This window comes from Accipiter gentilis, chromosome 10 (assembly GCF_929443795.1).
Source record: "Accipiter gentilis chromosome 10, bAccGen1.1, whole genome shotgun sequence".
Lineage (NCBI taxonomy): Eukaryota > Metazoa > Chordata > Aves > Accipitriformes > Accipitridae > Astur > Astur gentilis.
The window spans coordinates 8499788-8520127 of NC_064889.1; the positions used below are offsets into that span (position 1 = coordinate 8499788).

Below are 20340 nucleotides of genomic sequence, written 5' to 3' on the forward strand. Positions count from 1 at the left end.
CCTATATAAAATGCATAAGGAACGTAATCTCTTGCAAGGATAAAGATTTCAAAAACACTTGTCTTTTAAAGTAAGAAAATGTGTTGTTTTAGCACAGTTATTCTCAATGGTCACGTTTTAACCCAAAAGCATTGGGATTTAATGACAATGAAAATACACATGTGGTTTAAATTAGCCACTTGAATAAACATTCCTCCAGGTAGACAGCAAAAGACATCCCACTGACAGGCTGCTCAGCAGTAGGGAATTGCCACATTTTTTAACAGCATCAAGTTTCTCATTTTATTTAAGAAATGACAGCAGAGCAAAAGCTGTCATTTTTATTTTTTTTTCCATTTGTATAGAAAGACATGATCCTACACTCTTTAAAAGAAGAGCAGAAAGATATTATCTGGATCACTACAATAAAAGCAACTCGGGACAGTTACACCTTACAGCATGCTAGATTCAGGATGTCCAAGACACAAATGACAACACTGCAAATAGCCCATGCAGTGTAACTCCAGGGTCCCTCAAGTCCAACTGACTGACTCCTTTTGTAGTGTTTCACATACTTCTTACTAAGATCTGAACTGGAAAAGAACACTTAGAAATTTTAGCATTAGAATTTTCTCCAAGATGCTTTGCATGCCGTTTTGAAACCTTCCTTTCTACTGATTAAAAAAAAAATACCACCAATATGTTATCACTAAGAAATGAAAAATGCCATCCTGACATGAATAGCTTTTTTGCTATTGAAATTTTCTGCTTGCTCTTAGAGTTGAGATAAGCCATGAGGAGTAATAGTAGTGAATGCATCTTGTAGGGCAGGTCATGCCTGAGAAACAAACTAACTGGTCAGTAAAAGTACAGAAAAGAAACATCTGGGTTATGCACTGTTTCCCAGCATTATTTGAAAATAACTTCTAGAATTTATTTTCTCTTATACAATATTTGTAGCTTACTAGGCAGCCACTGAGTACTCCAAACAGGCCTGACAATGAGATTCTGTAGGAATATCTTTAAAACTGTATAACTAAACCATCTGTAAATCTACGTGCTAGAACACTACCGAAGTATTTGGAAGAGTAAGTATAACTAGCACCAACATAGCGATTCAAGGGACAAGTCTACCACTCCTACTTTTATTGAGTATTTCCAATGGATCCACACTGGAGTTCATTTCAGAAGCCCTGCTGCAGACAACTCCAACTGACTCCACAAAAGAGCTCTGCTTTGTGCATGAACATAAGGCAGAATGCAGCTGTCTACTTATATAGAAAAAAAATAAAATTGATTTTGTCATGTTCACATAAATACATTTCAGAAACAATGAGGTACTACAATCTCCTTTATTATTTTAAAAATGGTTTTATTCTGTATATTTAGAAACGTGTAATTTTAATAACTGCAAAGAAAAAAAATCAGCCACACCTGAATAGCTAATAACTCATTAACAGAATGCAGTGGTATATTATCTAAACAGTAGTAGTGCCATTGTGCCGTAATAAATTGTCTATTAGTAAAAAAATACATTTCAGGGCACATAGTACAGCATCCTTATGACAAATTACAGTAGGGATACTTTTCAAGAATTTAATCAAAGTAGAGAATTCCGAGTTATATTCTTTAAATGCAGCACTTTAAAAGGTAACAACTTTGTGCATTTTTAAAAAATGTCCTTGTTCGTGTATTATAGAAATGCTGCTTTATTGCTGCAGATGTCAAAGTTCAAGGCTCAAAAGGTATGAGAATACAAAGATATCCTTAAGAAACTTTGTTTGTTTTTATATATATTTATATATATAAAAAGGTAAAGCTTATAAAAGTTAATTTACAAACCAAGAACAAAAGTGGTATGCACGCATTATATACAAGCAGTCTATAACATCTATAAATTTTCAAATGCATAGCAGAAAACATACCATCATTTTCTTCTGGTTCTCTTCTGGCTGATGAACGCAAACAATACTCATTCTCTAAACCAAACTCACAATCTCCCCCCCGCCCCCCCCCCACCCCTTTCCCCAGTCTCTCATGATATATTATCAAGATAAGCACAAAAGCCATACAAACTTAATACAGAGAACTATGAGAGCTAAGACTATTAAAAACATGAGGGTAAGGCATCCCTGCTGGTTAATAGGTCTGTAATAATGTGGTTAATTTACAAATCCACAGAGGCAACTGAACCATAGTCATCCCACATGCTTTTCCCCCTCCCCCTCCCCCCCATTCTCATGACAATGTTTCCATATACAGTTAAGTAGATGTGTTTGCATTAGCCTCTGAGCAGAGGAAAACATCTAAACTGTGCTACCCCAAGTTGATTGCTGTTTCATTGGCCACATACACCCAAAGTTATTTAAAAACTAGACCAAAATGTAGTTTTGTGAGTTACAAACACACAGTTGTAAAAATGCAGGCCAAATTCTGTTTTCACCAGTGGAGTACGAACCAAATTCAGTTCCTCTGAATGTAATTCCATTGGTACTTTCAGATTTTAAACAATGAAATACTAATAGTGTCCTTCAAAAAAAAAACCAAACACAACACAAGAAAACCCCAAACAAAAAAACCCCCCAAAAACCCACAAAAGAACAACCAAATAAAAGCATACAGAACCTGCAAAACCCCTACCTTGTTCCCACTGTACACTCCCTGCTTGTGGCATGTATTGTGACCATGGTTCAAAGAGTGTACTTGCTAAACCATTGTTAGTTAAAGCAAGATGCTTAAACACCAAGATCCATTATCACTTATAAAACAGTTAATACTTGATAGAGTGGTTCAGTTTATATGTAAGGTCCATCTCAGTTTCACATTATTTACTCAGCCAGCTAACTTAATATTTAGAAGTGGTCAATTAGGACTGAGACACAGTTTGCTCCAACAAGATAGTTTGGATCCCCAGGAAGAGACTTGTTCTGCCAGGTTTTGGGGTCACCTGTGGGAGGAAAACACAATGCTGGTGTTTAGTATCTGCTGTCAAACAGTGTACATCTTGAAACAACCAAGCTTTTGGACAGGAGCTTTTTCTGAATCAAAACCTGTTGTTTGGGTGGGTTGGTTGGTTTGTTTTTTAAACCCTGCGGTTTGTACGTTAACAAAAAATTAACCCTTTATTTTTTATAATGTAGGATAGATGAGTTATTCAAAACAGATGCTGTGGCACTCAGCAATTGTTAAATATAAGTCATTCTACTCTACAGCACCAACATAGTGCTTTCCATTCGAGAAGTGTTAACAGTGAATCAGGTATTCACTGGCTAACCTGGGTAGGATGAATTTGAAGTTTCTTGGAACAGGCCTGAGCACAGATGAGTCAAATCTGAAGTTATGTTGTAACTAAACACTATGACATACTGGTAGTTTTATTTTCTGTTACAGAGGTTATTGTAGACAGGATTGTAGTCATTTTGCAGCTACATCCAAGTATACTCATTTAAAAGCCTGAAATACTGAGATTCTAGAAGGGATTCTAGTTAACTGGTACATACTTAAAAATCTTTACAGCAGATCTTATCTACTCATGATCGAAGGTCCTGTGTAATGTTCTGTTATAAGGGGAAGTCATCAGCTGCCATCTCACCAGACAAAGGTTACGCTCCATCTGCATAGTTAATTGTCTCTTTCAACTGGAGAAAGTATTCTTCATTTACCCACATAAAATCACTACTAAATTCTGCCACTACACAAAAAGTTTCATGATCCCACTACAGGAGAACAGTGAAAAAGGCACTGAAGTTCTTATAAGCCTTCCAGATAACTGCCAATAAACAGCTTGGCCACAATAGATCTGCCTTGAGAAATGTGCAGCAAGTTAGAGAATGTAGTCACACAGACTGGAAACACCTGAGAGCTCTGTATTAAATGAGACTGATGTACATTCCATGTAATTTTCTTGAAGAACTCATGAAAACAAAATGAAGTACACAATGCACTGAGTGATGGCAACATCTGATGTAGGGACAAAGAATAGAAGTGGCCTGTGTGTAGTTAGAGAATGCAAACAAATTTGCTGCAACCAGCCAAAACTACTTATTTCAGCCAAGAAACTCAATAATGCTGGAGAATCTTTCATTTTATAGATGCAGGGAATTCCGTTCAAAACTCGCATGATTAAATATATTAGGAGAAGGATAAAACAAGACTGTAGGACAAGCAGGTCCTAGTCATACATGTGAGACAATGGCAGGCTTTTTTCCAACCTTTCCTCCTAAATACATAGTAAGGATTAGACTCTCGCCAGTGCAACCTCTAGCCGTGGAGGTTGTTTTTCCCATACTTACATACAACTGTTTTGGAAAAAAAAAAATCCTTCAGTATTTTTTACTAATACATTCTAATAGGTGTGGCCTCAAAGGGCAACTTTTTTCCTGGTCAGTTTTAATACCAGAATCATTCAAGCTTTTGAAGGGGTTTAACAGTAAAATATCAATATATGAGGCTTAAATGTGGCAGAAAAGATGTTAGTAAGTGCAAATGAATGTCACTTTTAGGACAGAACATGCATACATTGAGAAAAGATGAGGTAGAGCAGACAACTGAAGAGAGGAAAGAACCCAGAATTGCATAAACTGTTATCATAAAGCCACCTCAAAAATCAGAGTCCCGTAACCAACTAATTTAGAAAGAGAGAAAACAATTATTTATTTAAGACACAGTATGGTCTACTTACATATCATAAGACAGAATTGCCTAATTTTAAAGTTTGTCTCAAAAGAGCAATGTTATGATATACATCCCATTTCAGATTAACAGAATGTGGTGTTATATTTACAGTACAGAAAGTGTTAAGGTTTAAATATACACGCCCTTGCTCTCACCCACACATGCTCACACACACACATTCCACTTTGGAAAGGGAGAAAAATGTCTCAGTAACTTCAGTTATTGTTTAGATCATTCGAGTCCTCTCCCTTCACTTCAAGTAAGTTCATGAACAGGTGCTATTAGTTACAAAGGAAGTGTGTCATTTTTGTACATAGTTGTTGTATCTTTTGGGACCCTATCAATTAAGAGTCCATGTTTTAACACTGCCATGTATACACACATTGTTAAATAGATGCATGCAACACATGCATATAATAGCTTATAAAAAAACAACTAAAAATTATTGCCATTAATACCTCTAGGTTATTGAATCCCCATCAAGGGGATTGATGCTTTAATCTTTCAAAGCATCAGTGCTTTGGTGTTGACAGTGATAGATACATTAGTGACGGAAGATATGCATACATGGTGGCTTAAATGCTGTATACAGAAGTACATTGTTCAGTCATTACTTAGATCATACGTACACATTAATGGTTTGAACCTTCCACCATAAATTTTGAAGGTAGCTGAATAAAACCTTAAGACTTTTTCCCCAGATGTGCAATTCCTTTTTAAATCTCTGTAACCTCACAGCCATTTCATGAAATTGCTTGAAACTTGCCCAGAATTCTCAATTAGGTTCCTCACTGACAATTTCAGCCAATACATTCTCCCTCTCATCCCAGAAAGCCACAGTGAGGTAAAAATGAACAGGTAAATAAAATTGCAACCTAGTTGCAACTTTTACTATCAACCAGAAACTTCTGGGTAAAAGGCAGTAGAGGAGAAATAGGCAGAAGCAAGCAAGAAAAGTCTTGTGGAAAATCCAGCTACATTAGAATGAATTGTAAATGCTTTTACTGAACACTATAGATTTCTTAAATGACCCAGTTGTTAGCATCAACTTGCACACATGGAAACAGTTAACAAGCGTTAAATCATGGTCTATGAGCATGCAGATTGTTAAGATTTGCCAGAGTCCTATATGGTTAATTAAGCAACAGACAAACACCAGTTATGTTACAAAGGCCAATCAGAGGTACATAATCATTTCCTCTCAATTTTAGTGCGACTATCATTTCAAGTGTATTCAGCTGTAGCAGTCCTCAAGAAAGAAGACAGAATAGAAAAATACGATAATATTCAATAGACTAGAGATATTACTCTTTTTCTGCTATCATGGTTTTAGCTATGAATTTGCACCATGAGTAAATGTAAGAAAGACATTTGTAATGAAAGTGAAATGGGAGAGTTTGACACAAATACAATGATTGAGTTCTTAATATTACACAGCATCACCTTTAGCCAAATTAACTTAAATTATACGATAGCACCCAAAAGCCCCAAAAGGACAGAGGGAGGACAGCATACCCGACGAGGAGTCGGAGGATTTTAGAGCAAAAGACCAACCATCAGGGGTCATAGACGCACAATGTGGCAGGCGCAGCTCCACTGGCTTCAGGAATTTTAGTCCATGAGGCCCACACATTACCAAGGGGCTAAGAAGTGTTTCGCCTATAGTTAAGAGAAAGAAAAAGCCGTTTCTGATTCTTCTTGAAATCGGTTCAAAGTATTACATAATTACATTGCAGAGCCACTCAGCAACCTTTTTTTTTCTTTTTTAGAGAAAAATACAGACATTTTGACCTGTCAGTAAAGAATAGCACTTAGCAAGACTATTTCTCATATAGTCTCTTTCAGAGCACTCAAGGGACTTTTCAATGGAACATATCACAATCTCAAAATGAAAAAGGATAAACAGTCTGATGATTAAATCACATTGTGATTTCCACCACCACCCCCCCCCCCCCCCGCTAATTTCTAAGCAAGTGCATCAAAAGAAACAAATCCCTAAATCTGTAAGCAGCCTTGTTCATGCTTCTCTTTGCACTACAGCTGTGATGTTCTGCTTGTGGATTTATGGTGCACCGGTCTGAATAAAGCCTTCAGCAGCTCAATAACCTATGAACCTTATCCTAACAGTTAAAAGGGAAAACATACAAACATAGATCTATTTTTAGTTTAAAACTCTACATGTTAATGCAGCATTATTCAGTTGAGGAACATGCTATATTTGGTTTATAAAGATTCAAAGTAACTGCAGATTGCAAGTAATGCTTTAACTGCAAATTTATGAAGTTAACCCCTTTATATTCTTGACTTGAGGAAACTGGCACTCTGACAGGTCAGAAAATGCATGTACACTGGACTAATGGTATAAAAACCAGACTTTATGAAAAAAGTGCTCAACTAAGACACACTACTCAACCCTTATTAATAAGACAGTCAGGAATATACTTCCATATAAATAAAAGTTAAAATATTTTTTTAAAACCATGAAGCTGTTTTCTTTAGAGGAATTGAAAAAAATTAAAAAGCTGAGTATTTTCAAGTCTTGAAGTAAATTCCAAATATTTAACTCAAGTTAAACTAATTTAAGTCATGTGCTTTGCAATTCTTTCGGACCTAATTGTGAGATGAAGTGAAACATATCTACTAAGAATGCCTAGAATAAATTCCTGCACTTTGTGAGGGAATCTACAATTTCAAAGATTCTTAGAAAAAGAATTAGAACCTTCCTTTAGTGCACTAGGTAAGTTTTAAACCAGTACTTAAGCCTACAAATTAAATATTCCCAAGTTAAAACTCAGGGCCTCCACCTCACTTATAACTTTCAATATTGAGCAGAATATTCCTTCCCTTGTACTTCTTGTGAGATGTATACTCTGTATCTTCATACAGAAATAGAGGTTATATATTCAAGCATATTAACGTATTTTCATATTCTGTTTTGCTGCTGTTAGAATATAATTGTATTAATTAACAGAAGAGAGTATAGTGCCAGCTCTTACCTTTCTCTTTGTCCAAAGGTGGAAGTATACTGTTGTCTCTGCAGACTTTGAAATATATTTCTTGCTCTATTCCCTCTGGAATGGCTCCTTGTGGTATAATAATACTAACTCCAGTCTCTATGGAGCTCAATACACCGCCATTGCTGTTAAATACACCTCTTGCTGTGGCTACAACAGTGTGTCCATCTTCTTCTTCCTCATCCTCGAGTGCTGAAGGGCTGAATGCAAGACAGAAAGTCTAGCAGTTTTATCAATATTTTCTTCCTGAGTGTCAGTGGCATGCTTTCCTCTAACATTTTAGCAGAGCACAGCCTGCAGTAGGCTAGCACTGATTTTAAAGAAACAATAAATGTATCGCACACTCGATTGTGCGGGACAACTAAGATGAAAGTAGTTCAAAGTTCTGGCATAAGAAGAGATCATCTTCACAAAAAAAACCCCACCAAAGCCCACAAACTCAGAAAGAGTTCAGAAAGTAGTTAAAGCAAGAATTTGGACCTGTTGAATCTTGTGTTTTCAAATGCCTACTTCTGGGATTATACAGAAAGAGCTTGCCCCAGCTACACATTTCAGCTTAGTAAAACTAAACGCAATTAACATCTGAAAGCTTCTTCCTCCTCCCAGAACTCTGTTATGACTTCAATACCATAAAGAGTAATAATTCTTATTCAAACCACACTGAACCCTTCTATTCAGATACACGCTGAAAACAAAACCTGTAAAAAAGAAAAACCTACACATTTTTTTCCAGGCTGCCAGGATATAACTGAAGAGAAACATATAACACTATCAAGTGGCTAGTTTGAGTAGATTTCAGATCAATTTCCAAAGAATTTCACTCAAAGAACCAGTAACTTCTAAATTTCTAGCAGTCTACAAAACTATATAGCATCAAAACATTTCTCAGGTGCTTAAGAACAAATAGGATTCATTCTTCTATTACATTTCTGAGTTACTGAAACATCAAGCATGATTTCAAGTTTGGTTCACACATATTACTTTGAAATCAAAGGATAATAAAACACTGTTCTGCAAATATTAGTGAAAAGAATTTAACAAGTCAGCAAACAGCTTAAGATTGTAATACTATCTGCTACTCTTGGCATAGTTCTTAAAGCATGTTAGGCAAGCACAAGCTGCTTTTAAGCAGTTCTTGTTTTGTCTCATAGTAAGAGAGAATCAATACGAAACTGCTCAAGTGACTTTCTCTTTTTACAAGTATTTTTAAATATCCCTTACACACATGTACCACGAGGGCTCTTTTCTGACCACATAGAATGAATATAATTTGGTGCATCATCTATCTTTAGAAATTAATTCCACCTTCCAGAAACAAATTGAGATGACAAATGATTACTATCTACCAGAAGATTTACAATTATAGCATGAGAAATCGGAAATAAAAGCTATGCCACTTTCTAGTAACAGGATGCAAGATGATACAGGGACATAGGACATACTTTAAGTATCTATCCAAATGCTCTTCAATACCCTTTGGCAAAGTTTTACAATCATAGTATCAATCTTTCAACTGTAACATCAACAGGAATTGGAAACACAGAAAAAAAAAGAAAGAAAGAAGGCAGCTGTATTTTTCACAGGTTTCACAGATGAACTCCTGTAAATGTACTTATGGACAGAAAAAACCGGCAACTTACCTTACAGGAATGGCTTTAGGCACAGCATTAACATTATTTGGTTGATATTTAGGCTTGTCAACCTGTACAGCAAAGGTATCCATTCCACTATCAAACTCCGGAGGCTGCGATGAGCTGTGTGCTTTCAAAATTGGTTGAGGAGAATTTGGAGATTTTGATGGCAACTCTGGCTTATGTTGAGCTTCATTTGGCAGGAGATTATGGTTGAATTTAGGGCTTTCAAACTTGCGCTCAAAGGGCCTCGCAGCACTAGTGTAAGGTTTTGTTGTAAAGCGGTTGTAAGAAGGAGTGACTGTTTTCTGAATCTGTTCAGTTCCATTAACAGGGCCTTTGTCAGGGAAGCTTTTCTGAGGATAAAAAGTAGACTGCACAGTGTCCTCTCTAGAGGATCTGAAAACTGCTGGCTTATTCTGAGGTGGAGGAGGGTCAGACACAGAGTTAACTGCAATACAAATAAAAAGACCAGAACTTGTCAGTAACCATCAGAAACTTCTAGTCACATACACTATGGCATAAAAATACATTTTAGTCCATTCTTAATCTACTATATAAAATATATATATATATATAGGTTCAGCTTAGCGCGCTCAGATCGTCTGTCATATCATTATATTTTGTATGTTCAGGCAAGTTACCTAACGTTTCATTAGATAGGTAAGTTAGATACAATGGTATGACCTTTCAATAAAAAGGTTAGACTGATTTATAGCATGACAAAAAAAATAGAAAACCAGTATTTAAATACTATCATGCACTCGCACAAACTGGAAAATTCATTTGGACTGGGCAATCTGCTCAATGCGGAAGTGAAAACAACTTATTCTTTTGTTTTTAGAAGCCTACAGCTATTACTCATGCCTAAAGAACTCTGGTGCAAAGCACAGAGTGCTAAATTTTTAAGTACTGGAAACTTTACTTCATCTTTGCTGAGATGACTAAATACGGACGAGACAGGTACAATGACTACTAACACCTGGAATTTACAATTTCAGACAGGATTACCAAATCATTTCACAAAACTCAATCTCACTACAGTAAAAAACTATTTTCACTAATAATTATTCCAAGTTTTCGTTAGAGAAAAACACAGTTATCAGTGTAGACATGCTGAAGCAGCCACACAAGCACCTGACAAGTGATACTTGTTACCACGAGACAGGTTAGCTTTCCAGCTGCTCACCTTCAGAAAGTGCAGGCTTGTGATGTGCTGGGAGGGAAAGGACAGGACTATTGATTGACTGAGGTTGTGTATACTGGACTGAAGGAGCAGGAGGAGGAGTTGTAACTTGAGGGACTGGCTCATAGCGTTTTTCACCAACAGGCCTATCCATTGATTCACTGTCAGTTGGTTTCCCCCTATTGAAATAAAAGAAAAATCAAAAAACATTTGACTGTTTGGTTTCTTCAGGGCTCTGAGGTCCTGCATTCACTGCTATTTTTTCTTCTATGATCACCTGATTTCCATCTCTTCCTACAAACATTAAAACATGATTTTCTTTAATATCCTGTCTCAAGTATAAAAACATTTATTGATAAGCACAAGAGATTAAGACAACATTGAATCTTTAGAAGAAGATTAGTAACACAAATCATGGCAAACAAAAGGCAGATGACATTTCAGGTGTATTTGTATAACTGCCTAAAAGATCTTATTTTTTCAATTTCATTTGGGGTAATTTCAATGAAAAAGTGTTCTCTAATTTAGCAGGTCTTCCAACTAAAAATATAAGTCCACTTTTTTGGGGGGGGGGGTGTGTGGATTGTTTTTGAAAAGCATAATTAGCCAATAGGACAATGGTTTCTAGTACAACTTTTCTAAATACACCTAGTATTTGAACAATGCCATCTTAATTAAAAATGCAATCAGCTTAAGCTTCACTAGCTTTATGTGCATAGTATAGATAACTTAAAGATGTTATTTTCAAAACTTTTTTCTTACATTGGAACTACTTCTCCAAAAGTTTCTTTCAAGAAATGATAGATTTCACAAATATCTGTAATTTTCGACTACAATATATAGCCCTTCATTTTTAGAATTTGGATGTTTAAAATTTTAAGTGCACATAATGCCTGTGATGAAATGTAACAGTGAGAGGACACCTGAAAACATCCTCACATCAACAACAGTCTTACCACTTGATGTTCCTTTTCAAGTAGTCATAGCTAGTGTAAGAGCCAAGAAATCTAGGTGATGGCAAAGCAAACAGCAATAGAAGAATGAAAGAAAACAGTCATTCTATCTTGAGCATATTATTTCTTCACACTTCTTATGTTAGTCCTAGCAGTTCTCATAACAAGGTTGTTGAAACAAAGACAAACACTAATTTAACAGTGCTGTTTCTGATAAGACCTTTACTATATGCATATGTAAATGATCACCTACTATATTTAATGAGATCGTCAGTGAATTAGGAGATGGTCAAGATAAAAAATTGACAGCTATTGAAAGTAAGAACAAGACTACAATAAGCCATTTGTTCCTATCTGTACAAAGAAAGTTATTCAATATATTGAAAAAAGTGAACAAAATCTAAATCCCATATTCTAACAATCTCTCACTTATGGTCCAATTTGCATTAATTTCCTCAGTTTTAACATACACAGAACAATGATGGTTTTGTATTGCAGATCATGTACTGAGGGGTACATTCATACCAAATGTTTCTATAGGACTATCATCTCATCCAATAGCAGAGCCCACACTATAAAATGCTTCTGATTGTTTTCAACAATTCCTAAAAGGACATCTTAGAATAACTGTTCATGAATACCAGGAGAGACAGAAAACTAAGTATACTGATAACTTTCCCTCGATTTTTAGTGCTTATCTTGCTTATATGTTGCAAAAAAATACATTTTACATTAGGACAGTGTTCCCTCATCCCTTCACTTTCTGTATGCTCATAGAAATGTAACAGGCAACAATTCTAGACACCAGTCCTGCTGCTTCAGAGGAGTATGTTATAAAACTAAGAAAAGGGTTGATCAACTTTTGAAAGTCTGCTTGATGACCACATGAATATGGAACATGATGCTCAATGAGCTAAACAGCATCTGTATGTATGTGTCTCCAAAATCAGCGTGGCAAAAAAAATCCTGTTGGATCTGCTGTGAAAGTTTCCGTTCCCAATGATTTTATATAAAACCATTAATCCAACAAGAGAAGTTATTACTGCACGCTCACTCACTGTTGTCTTTATTCCAGGTGGGCAGTAGCTGCTTTCTCAGAAAACTGCACACCTGAAACCACTGCTTCGCAGAGGGGAGAGAAGCACTACAAAAGCCCACAGAAAAAAACCCCACCACACTCAACAGCTAATCAGAACTGGTTGCCAGCTTTCTGAGGAATTAAAAAATGGGGAAGGGTAGTATATTTTGATGAAAGGAGCAGAAGCGAGCCATGGCAATACAAACACAACCAGCACAAAGTTGTGCTCAATATGAAGCACTTTCTTCTGTCATAGGGCCCTGACCAAAGGTCAGCCACATTGTTCAGAACCTACATGCAATGAAAGTGGTCCGCAACAAAATGCTTGCTTACAACTTGTGAGTGTGTAAAATAAGTTCCTCTAAATTATTGATGTTTGTAAATTATTAGCTGTTTCCTAAGCTGTTTCCCACTTAATTTTTGTTACAAAACTGCTACTTTAATTGCAAATGAAACAGAAACGAACCATGAGAAAAAAAACAGTGGGCAACAAGTTATAAGCCTCAGTGTACAACAGAAAACTTATCAAACTGCACTGCTGATCTTGAGTTCCCATTCAAAATGCTCCAGTTCTGTAACAGATATGTAACAGTTCAGCTACAGCAGTTTAAGAAGTGAACACAGGACACTGTTCCTTACTGCCTCCTCAGATGAGGCTGTAACTGCTCATTTAAGTATTCTTAACCCTAGCTCAGTGCAAAATTTAGATAAGCTACCTCATTCTGCAGCATGTCAAGCTAATGCAGGTAACTACATTCAACCATGCAGGAACAACTCCACTACTCTCAGCCACAGGGGTAGTAGCCTCAAATTGTTCCAACAAGATGTGCGAAACATGTCTATTTACAAGTTCTACTATTTCCTCACATCAAGAGAAACTATCTCTTATTCTACAGTTAATGACAACTATAGCATGCAAATAATGGCATTACCCATACAAAGCAGCTTTAGTAATGGCATAAATTTCCTAAATGATGCAAATAACACCCCAACAAATTAAAAGAATAGACATTTGTACACACATAATGGGAAAAAACACAACCTTTCACAATACTTACTCAGTGGGGAAGAATTTCACATATTTAACGTTCAACATTAACATTAAAAACTGAAAAAGTTGTAGCTACTGCTCATGAATAAATGTGTCCTCTGTACCCAGAATACATTATATGGATTATACAGGAACAAGTGATTGCATAATCTATAGTTCCTGTATCATCTAAATTTAGTCCTGTTAATTCACAGAATAGGAGCTACCATATAAATTCACTGGAAAAAAAAAAAAGATAAATAACGAGTGAGTAACAGGGTACAAACTGGAACCTGGCAAAAGAAGAGTCCTAAATATGAAAGCTTTCTTAAGAAAGCAATTGTTTTGCGTTTGCATGCAAAGACACTGCAGTATGGTTCTACAGGCAGTACTGTCCAATTGAGTAGTGTTCTTGTGTATCAATTTCTACTTACTCCCATTAATATTTTAGTCTTTGTCTATTTGCACTGGACTACCCTGGGTAAATTTTCTTTCCCATGTCTGTCCCTTCCCATTAAGAGTTACATTCTTTCATAAAAAAAACCACAACACATTTTTGTCCCTTGAGATATGAAACTATCAGCCTTAAAAACAATATTCCTCTGTGGCAGTAAGATGTCACCTTCCCCTAAGTACAAGCCCTTAAGTTATACACTAACTCACAATCAAAACAAAGCCACAACTGAGCAGCCAAAGAATGGACAGACAGAAGTAGGAGGTAGAAAGTAATATGGAACAATCTCTCTCAACTATTAGCTATTCTGCAGCAAAAATTCAATAGTGGTGTGTTTCTCATGTTTTTCAGTGTGCGTGACAACACTACAGAGGATAACAAATGTACAACGAAAGCTGACAACACTCTCCATCTGAAGAATTTTACAATCTTCACAATTACTTGATGAAAGATTACATTTCTCCCAAAGCATTACTTGCATTTACGATGGCAACACAGTCCATGCTTACAGATCAAAATGGACAATCTATAGGTAACATTGTTTTTTGTATGTGGGAACATAATTCTGACAGCTACTGCAATGCATTATGAGGCCAGCCAAGACTTTTTTTTTAGGTTTCTTCCTGTGATGCCCAGATGGCAGGACAGATGTGATCCCATCTTTCCATCAGAAGACACAGGGCAAGTGAAAAGGAAGGATAAAGAACATACTTGACTGAGAATCAGAACTAGTTTAGTTAGATTACTATACACCTTCCTTCCTTAACATATAAAAAAGTAAAATAAGAAATAGTTACCATATGTAGACTTCTTGATTAGAAAAAAGTGAATCCTTTAAAACCCATCAAGCTTTTGGAAAGACTCCAATATTCTCAGTTCACAGAGGAAGACATTGGAGATGATAAACAATATTACACAAATAAGAACATGATTCCTGAGTCCTAGCTCAAAATCTTTAAGACTGGAACACAGTGTATCAAGTACATGAAAGACAGCTTGCACATACACTTAGCACTATAAAACTTCAGCAAGCTAGTTTATTATTTCACTCTAAATATCTCCTTTACTTTAAGGTTGCCAGATTTTCATCTTGACCCAAATAGCCCAGATTCCGAACAACCAAAGCCTTCAAAAATGCCCAACTGTCAGCCTGCATGCAGCAAGCCAAGATAGCTTTTCACGGTAACAACTAGAAACACTTTGTTATGGTTTGAATCAAAACAAATGTTGGAATTTTAGGTAACTGTGGAGAGTAATTCACAAAGTTTGTGTAAGTATCCTCCAGTACAGCCAGTTCTTTACCTGAGCTAAATCTGTGCATGAGCTTTCACCCAGTTTCTGTATCCCAATGTTCTAAATCAAGGAAGCTGAACAATACAGGAAACAGATGTTTCCATCAACAGATTAAATTCTGGCCTCAGCAATATTCCCTAAAGGCTCAGTTTCCTAATCTCAAACATGGCTAACATGTACAAGCCTATCTGCAGAATAAATGCACACAGAACTGGAATAAACCAAAACCTTTGGTTTGAAAGGTGTTTAAGCACTCAGTATTAGTCAGATTAAGGAAATACTTTGTTATGTTCTGTTAGTAAGTGGTAAGCAAAACAAGTAACATGTTGAAGGTCCCAAAACCTTCAAAAATTATTAATTTACCAAAATAAAAAGCTATGCAGTTACATGTTTTCAAAGTAAAGCTACATCTAAACAGATAAATTGACTTTGTGAATACAAACTTTCAATTAGATACCATGAACCCCTGGAATTCCATTGACAGAGGCAGAATTTCTGTTTTAGTCCTATATGCCTCCCTCTTTTTTCAAATTAAAAAAAAAAAGGAAATCCCCCAAACTTACTTAGAATAATTGGTGAAATTCAGTTGATTCTGTGAATGTATTGGTTTAGTGGGCTCAGAATGATGGCTGGCAGGAACCTGCGCAGATGGCTTATTTTCAAAACTCCTGCGATCAAAGTATGAGAGCTGCTTTCGATAATACTCTTCATCTTCTTCAGGATCATAATGATTTGAACGCACAATATCTTCAGGTGGCTTCACTTGAGGTCTCTGTGGTTCTGGGGCCCTAACCAAGAACAATAATATACAGTTGGCTCGCACAGTTGAACAAGCATAAGTACCTGAAATAAAATTCTATTTTATAACCAAGCTAGTAATAAAACAACCAAAATGTAACTCTTATAATTGCACACCTTGCCTTTTTAACACATATTGCATGGAAATTAGATAGCTGTGACAGCATAAAGAACAGAAACCCTTATTTCCCTTCTACCTTACCTCTTCCTTTTTGTTTTACTTTCTGATTACCTCAATTAAACATAGAAAAAAGTAAGATGGAGATATTGGCTAACTTTCCTCCTCAAAAATGCTCAAAAAATATATTGCGTCCTTTCCCCCCTTCCCAGGAATCACGTCCATGAGAACTGTACTTTATGCCCTGCCTTATTATTGACACAGAAATCATATCGACACATTCCAACTCTCCACTCTGCAGTTTCCAATTTGAATGACTAAGATGTGTTTTCTGAATATTCTAATCTCATGTTAAAAACTAAATTTATTTAATCAGTTGTGCATCTACCTGTAAGTTGTTTTGTCATGTTCATACTGGGTTTGAGAAGTTGGTTTTGGACCACTCGCAGTTGTGAGTGTAGGCTTAGGTGCTAGTTCTGGAGGCTGTAAAGAAAAGCACAGCATATTTTCTTAGATCCTAACATTTAGAAAGACACAGCACTTTAGGAGTAACAAAACTAAGACTCCACCCTCATTTCCCCCACAAGGAAAAACAGAAACACTAGTGAAAGATGAATTCGAGAAGTTTTCAGAATGGCAAGATCCCCTTCAGTGTTTTCACAAAAGTTTTCAGCTTCTGCTTTTAAAACATATTGCAGTTAGGTTGCTAAGAGGCTATTCCACAAGCAGTAAAGCTTTTTGCCAAGACAGTATTTTACTCCTTGCAAGGTAGTCTCATTAGCAAAAACCAGGAAGTAAAAGAACACTTAAATGACTTACCTTGACACCTGATGTATCACTTGGGTCCTTCATTTTTTCCAAAGATGGCGATCTTCTTCTTTCAAATATCTTAACTCTACTTCGCACAGACTGTGGTTTCATGGCTGGATCTTCTTCTTCCTCTGCTAGAGATGACGGTGTAGGCAGTGGTTTACTGTTAGAAGGCAAAACTTCTGGTTTGGTTTGTGATGAAGGGGGAGGAGGAAGAGAAACACCTGAAGTGCTATGAGAAGGCTCATATTGTCCAGCTTTAGCATTATAAGCTTGAGGAGGACCTTGCTCATAGGCTCTTATATGTGGATCAAAGTACTGCTTCGGTTCAGGGGATCGAGATATGGCTGACTGGTATGGCTGAGCTTCCTGTTTGTATCTACCATGCGTGTCATATCCAACAGTATGCTGATCTTCGTATCGCACTTGTGGTAAGCTGAAGTTTTTGGGTGCATGCTCATAGCGAGGTCTGCCATCATAGCTCATTGGAGGGGGTTCCTCAAAACGAGGTTGTGCTGGATAATAGCTGCGTTCTGTGCTCTCTTCTATATTTTGTCTGGAATCGAGATCCCTAGGAGGCTGGTTTTCATAAGCTGTTCTTGTTTGGTTGTAGGGCTGTTTTTCATCATAATAAGCCCAGTGCTCCTCATATGGAGGCACGCGGTCATCGTAATGTAGGCGAGGGTCATAACCTCGAGAAAATTGATCTACATAGTTTGTAGAATCATACCTATATGTTGACTGTTCATAGTCCCTACTTGGCTGTTTTTCTGCATACTGAGCCTGGGATTCATAGATCAGATTTGGGTCTCTTTCTTGTCTCTGTACTGGGTGATTAATTGCTGGCTGTTTTAAGACATAGCTTTGTCTAGACACTTCTTCATTAATATATGGATCCTTTCGGTATACCTGTTAAAGAGAGGCATTCTTTTCAGTTCAAATGAAGAGTAAATGCAGCTGCATTTGAAATGTAATATTTTAAACAAACCTAAGTTTTAAATATTGGCTTTAATTTTGTTTAAAAGCAAAATAATTTGATGCAGTTGTTTGCAATCACAGGAAGCTGAACTTGGTGATTCAAGAGATCCCTTCCAGTCCTGTTTTTAAGCAAAAACACATAAGTAAATTAAAAGGGAAAGACAAAGGTAATAGTCTCTCACCTTTTGGGTCTGGTGTTGGGTTGGGGGGCATACACACTTTTTTGCAGGGGGTAGGAAAAGTAGAAGTAAATAGATTTACACATTTAAGTTAGTTCTAGCATTGCTGAGGAAGTGTATAAAGTCACCCAACAAACTGGATTCATCTTCATGTTCAAGGATTTGGCATGATTTAAAGCATACAAAGATCTAGCGTCTTTGCAGGGGAACAACAGATTTTTCTCAAAGCCTCATTAATAAACAGCAGAACATTGACAAGCTAAAAAAAGTCACACGTAAAGTAAAATCAAAATGCAGAATGCAGCCTTATTTTAAAAAATGCCATCTTTTTCAGAAGTGAAAAGTATATAGTTTGAAGCCATGCACACAAAACATTAGATGACGCTTAGAAATTCAGATGCACTGGTTTTTTGTAACCTGCATGATCTCTTACAGGAAAAAAAAATTAGAAGGAATTGTCCAAATAAGGGCAAAACAAAAAGATCATGTGCTAGCTTGATCTATAGCAGGAAATCAGCGCAACAACGTGGCACATGTACCTTTGCTGGATCTATATGCGGCGATAAGGATGATGGCTCTTGATCTCTTAGGACTATATGAGCTCCCTCAGTACTTGATGTTCTTAAGGGGCCCGCTTGTGGTTGGTAAGAGTTGTAAGGAGCAGCAGTAGGCTCCTCCAGTCTGACATTAGTTAGGTTTACATTAGCATTTACTGCAGAGGTTGATGAGGTTGCAGGGTTTGATTCAGGCGACTGGGAAAGGTAAGGGACTGCAGGTGAGGCTTCTGCTTTCTGTGAAGTGTTTAAAATATTTTAAATATACTGCTATTGAATCACTGTATGACTTTGATTTTTATTAAAATAATTTAAATGATGCTTTGATCAACGCAGCTAGATGTAGAATGAAATGTACTGAAAGTATCATGCACTAGCGCTTCCAGAAACCCATCATGTTGAAGATTAAAAAAGTGAAACATTTAATCAAAGCAGAATGGTACTTCAACCACCCTCCTGTCAGAATGAGTCACTAAAACAGGTAGGGCAAGCTGATTCTCCAATTTATTATAACATATTATTGCTGCTGTTGACAGATTTTTGTACACACTCACAATACTGGTAAAGGAGACTATAAACACAGACTTTTTTGTTCAAGAGAACTTGCAATCTGAACTAAAGGTATAGTGGTCAGTGTATAAAATTACTTTCTTACCGGCTGAGAAGTAGTTGCTTTAAATCCTGAAGAATCTATTCTGAGATTTGGCTGTGGCTGAGCTTGAGATGCATAAGTAGGGTAAGTTTGAGTTTCATGATGCATTCCAGAAGAATCCTCTCTAACAGGTTCAGAAGAACGTGTAATAGCAGATTCAGGAGGAGTCCCAACCTCATCATTCAGAGTTTCATCCAGTTCTTGATCAGTATAAGCACCCCCTTCTGTATCTGTGTCTTCATAATCAGATGTGTGTCTACTGTCTGTGCTGTACATAGAATATTCACTACCAGGAGCTGAGAGGTAAGAAAGGCGGTCATCATGTAAATCAAGGTCATCACTTGTAGCACCATCTGCCTGTGTCAAACAAAATTATAGTACACATTTATTGAAATACCTTTTAAAGAATGCCCTTTTTCTTGCAGTGTAAAGCTAGGAAGTTTTTTTGTGATTAATTAAGAACAGAACAAATGGAATGCATCTGTCTTGTTCTGAACCACAACAGAAAGTCTAGTAGTTAAAAAAGTTAGTCATATTCCAAATCCAACAGCACAGCAACACTATGAAAATTAAACAATTCTGAATATCACAGAGGAGGAGAAATTGGGTTTCAACCGTTGAAGATGTTAAGCTTACACCTAAAAGCCTTTTCTACAGTATAGCTCTTTGAATCATTTTACTAAGGGGTCCGATGACTGTCAGTGTAAGGGAGGCGATAGTGCATAGTGTCCACAGACATCAAATTATTTGGAAAGATATACAGCTGCACTTTAAAGTGATATTATGATATTGGACTCATTAACTTGAAGGTAGATGTAAGGAAGTGAAAGGAGCTCAATCTGAACAGAAATAGATCATCCAAATATTAAGAAACATATAGCAATAACTGATTCATCATTTGCTTACTTGTAGTTGGCACTTTGCTTGATATTAGTTCTTCAAGAGGATGGATCTAATGT

The 20340-nt window shown here is 36.6% G+C and overlaps 1 protein-coding gene across 15 annotated transcripts in view; it reads right to left on the minus strand.

The window, feature by feature from the left end:
- Positions 1-1312: 1312 nt before the first annotated feature.
- Positions 1313-20340, minus strand: part of TJP1 (tight junction protein 1) — a 199370-nt gene continuing 180342 nt past the window's right edge. For 5 of the 15 annotated variants that reach the window (XM_049813284.1, XM_049813287.1, XM_049813292.1 and 2 more), the window contains 11 exons: positions 19385-19738; positions 18715-18966; positions 17028-17927; positions 16597-16691; positions 15856-16080; positions 11441-11491; positions 10488-10663; positions 9308-9749; positions 7650-7867; positions 6169-6312; positions 1313-2926 (listed from right to left, as the gene is read on the minus strand). In XM_049813284.1, coding sequence (XP_049669241.1) covers positions 2832-2926; positions 6169-6312; positions 7650-7867; positions 9308-9749; positions 10488-10663; positions 11441-11491; positions 15856-16080; positions 16597-16691; positions 17028-17927; positions 18715-18966; positions 19385-19738 — 2952 coding nt within the window. In that variant the 3' untranslated portion in view covers positions 1313-2831. The remainder of the gene's footprint in view (positions 2927-6168; positions 6313-7649; positions 7868-9307; positions 9750-10487; positions 10664-11440; positions 11492-15855; positions 16081-16596; positions 16692-17027; positions 17928-18714; positions 18967-19384; positions 19739-20340) is intronic. The other 10 variants (XM_049813286.1, XM_049813289.1, XM_049813285.1 and 7 more) reach the window with 9 other exon arrangements.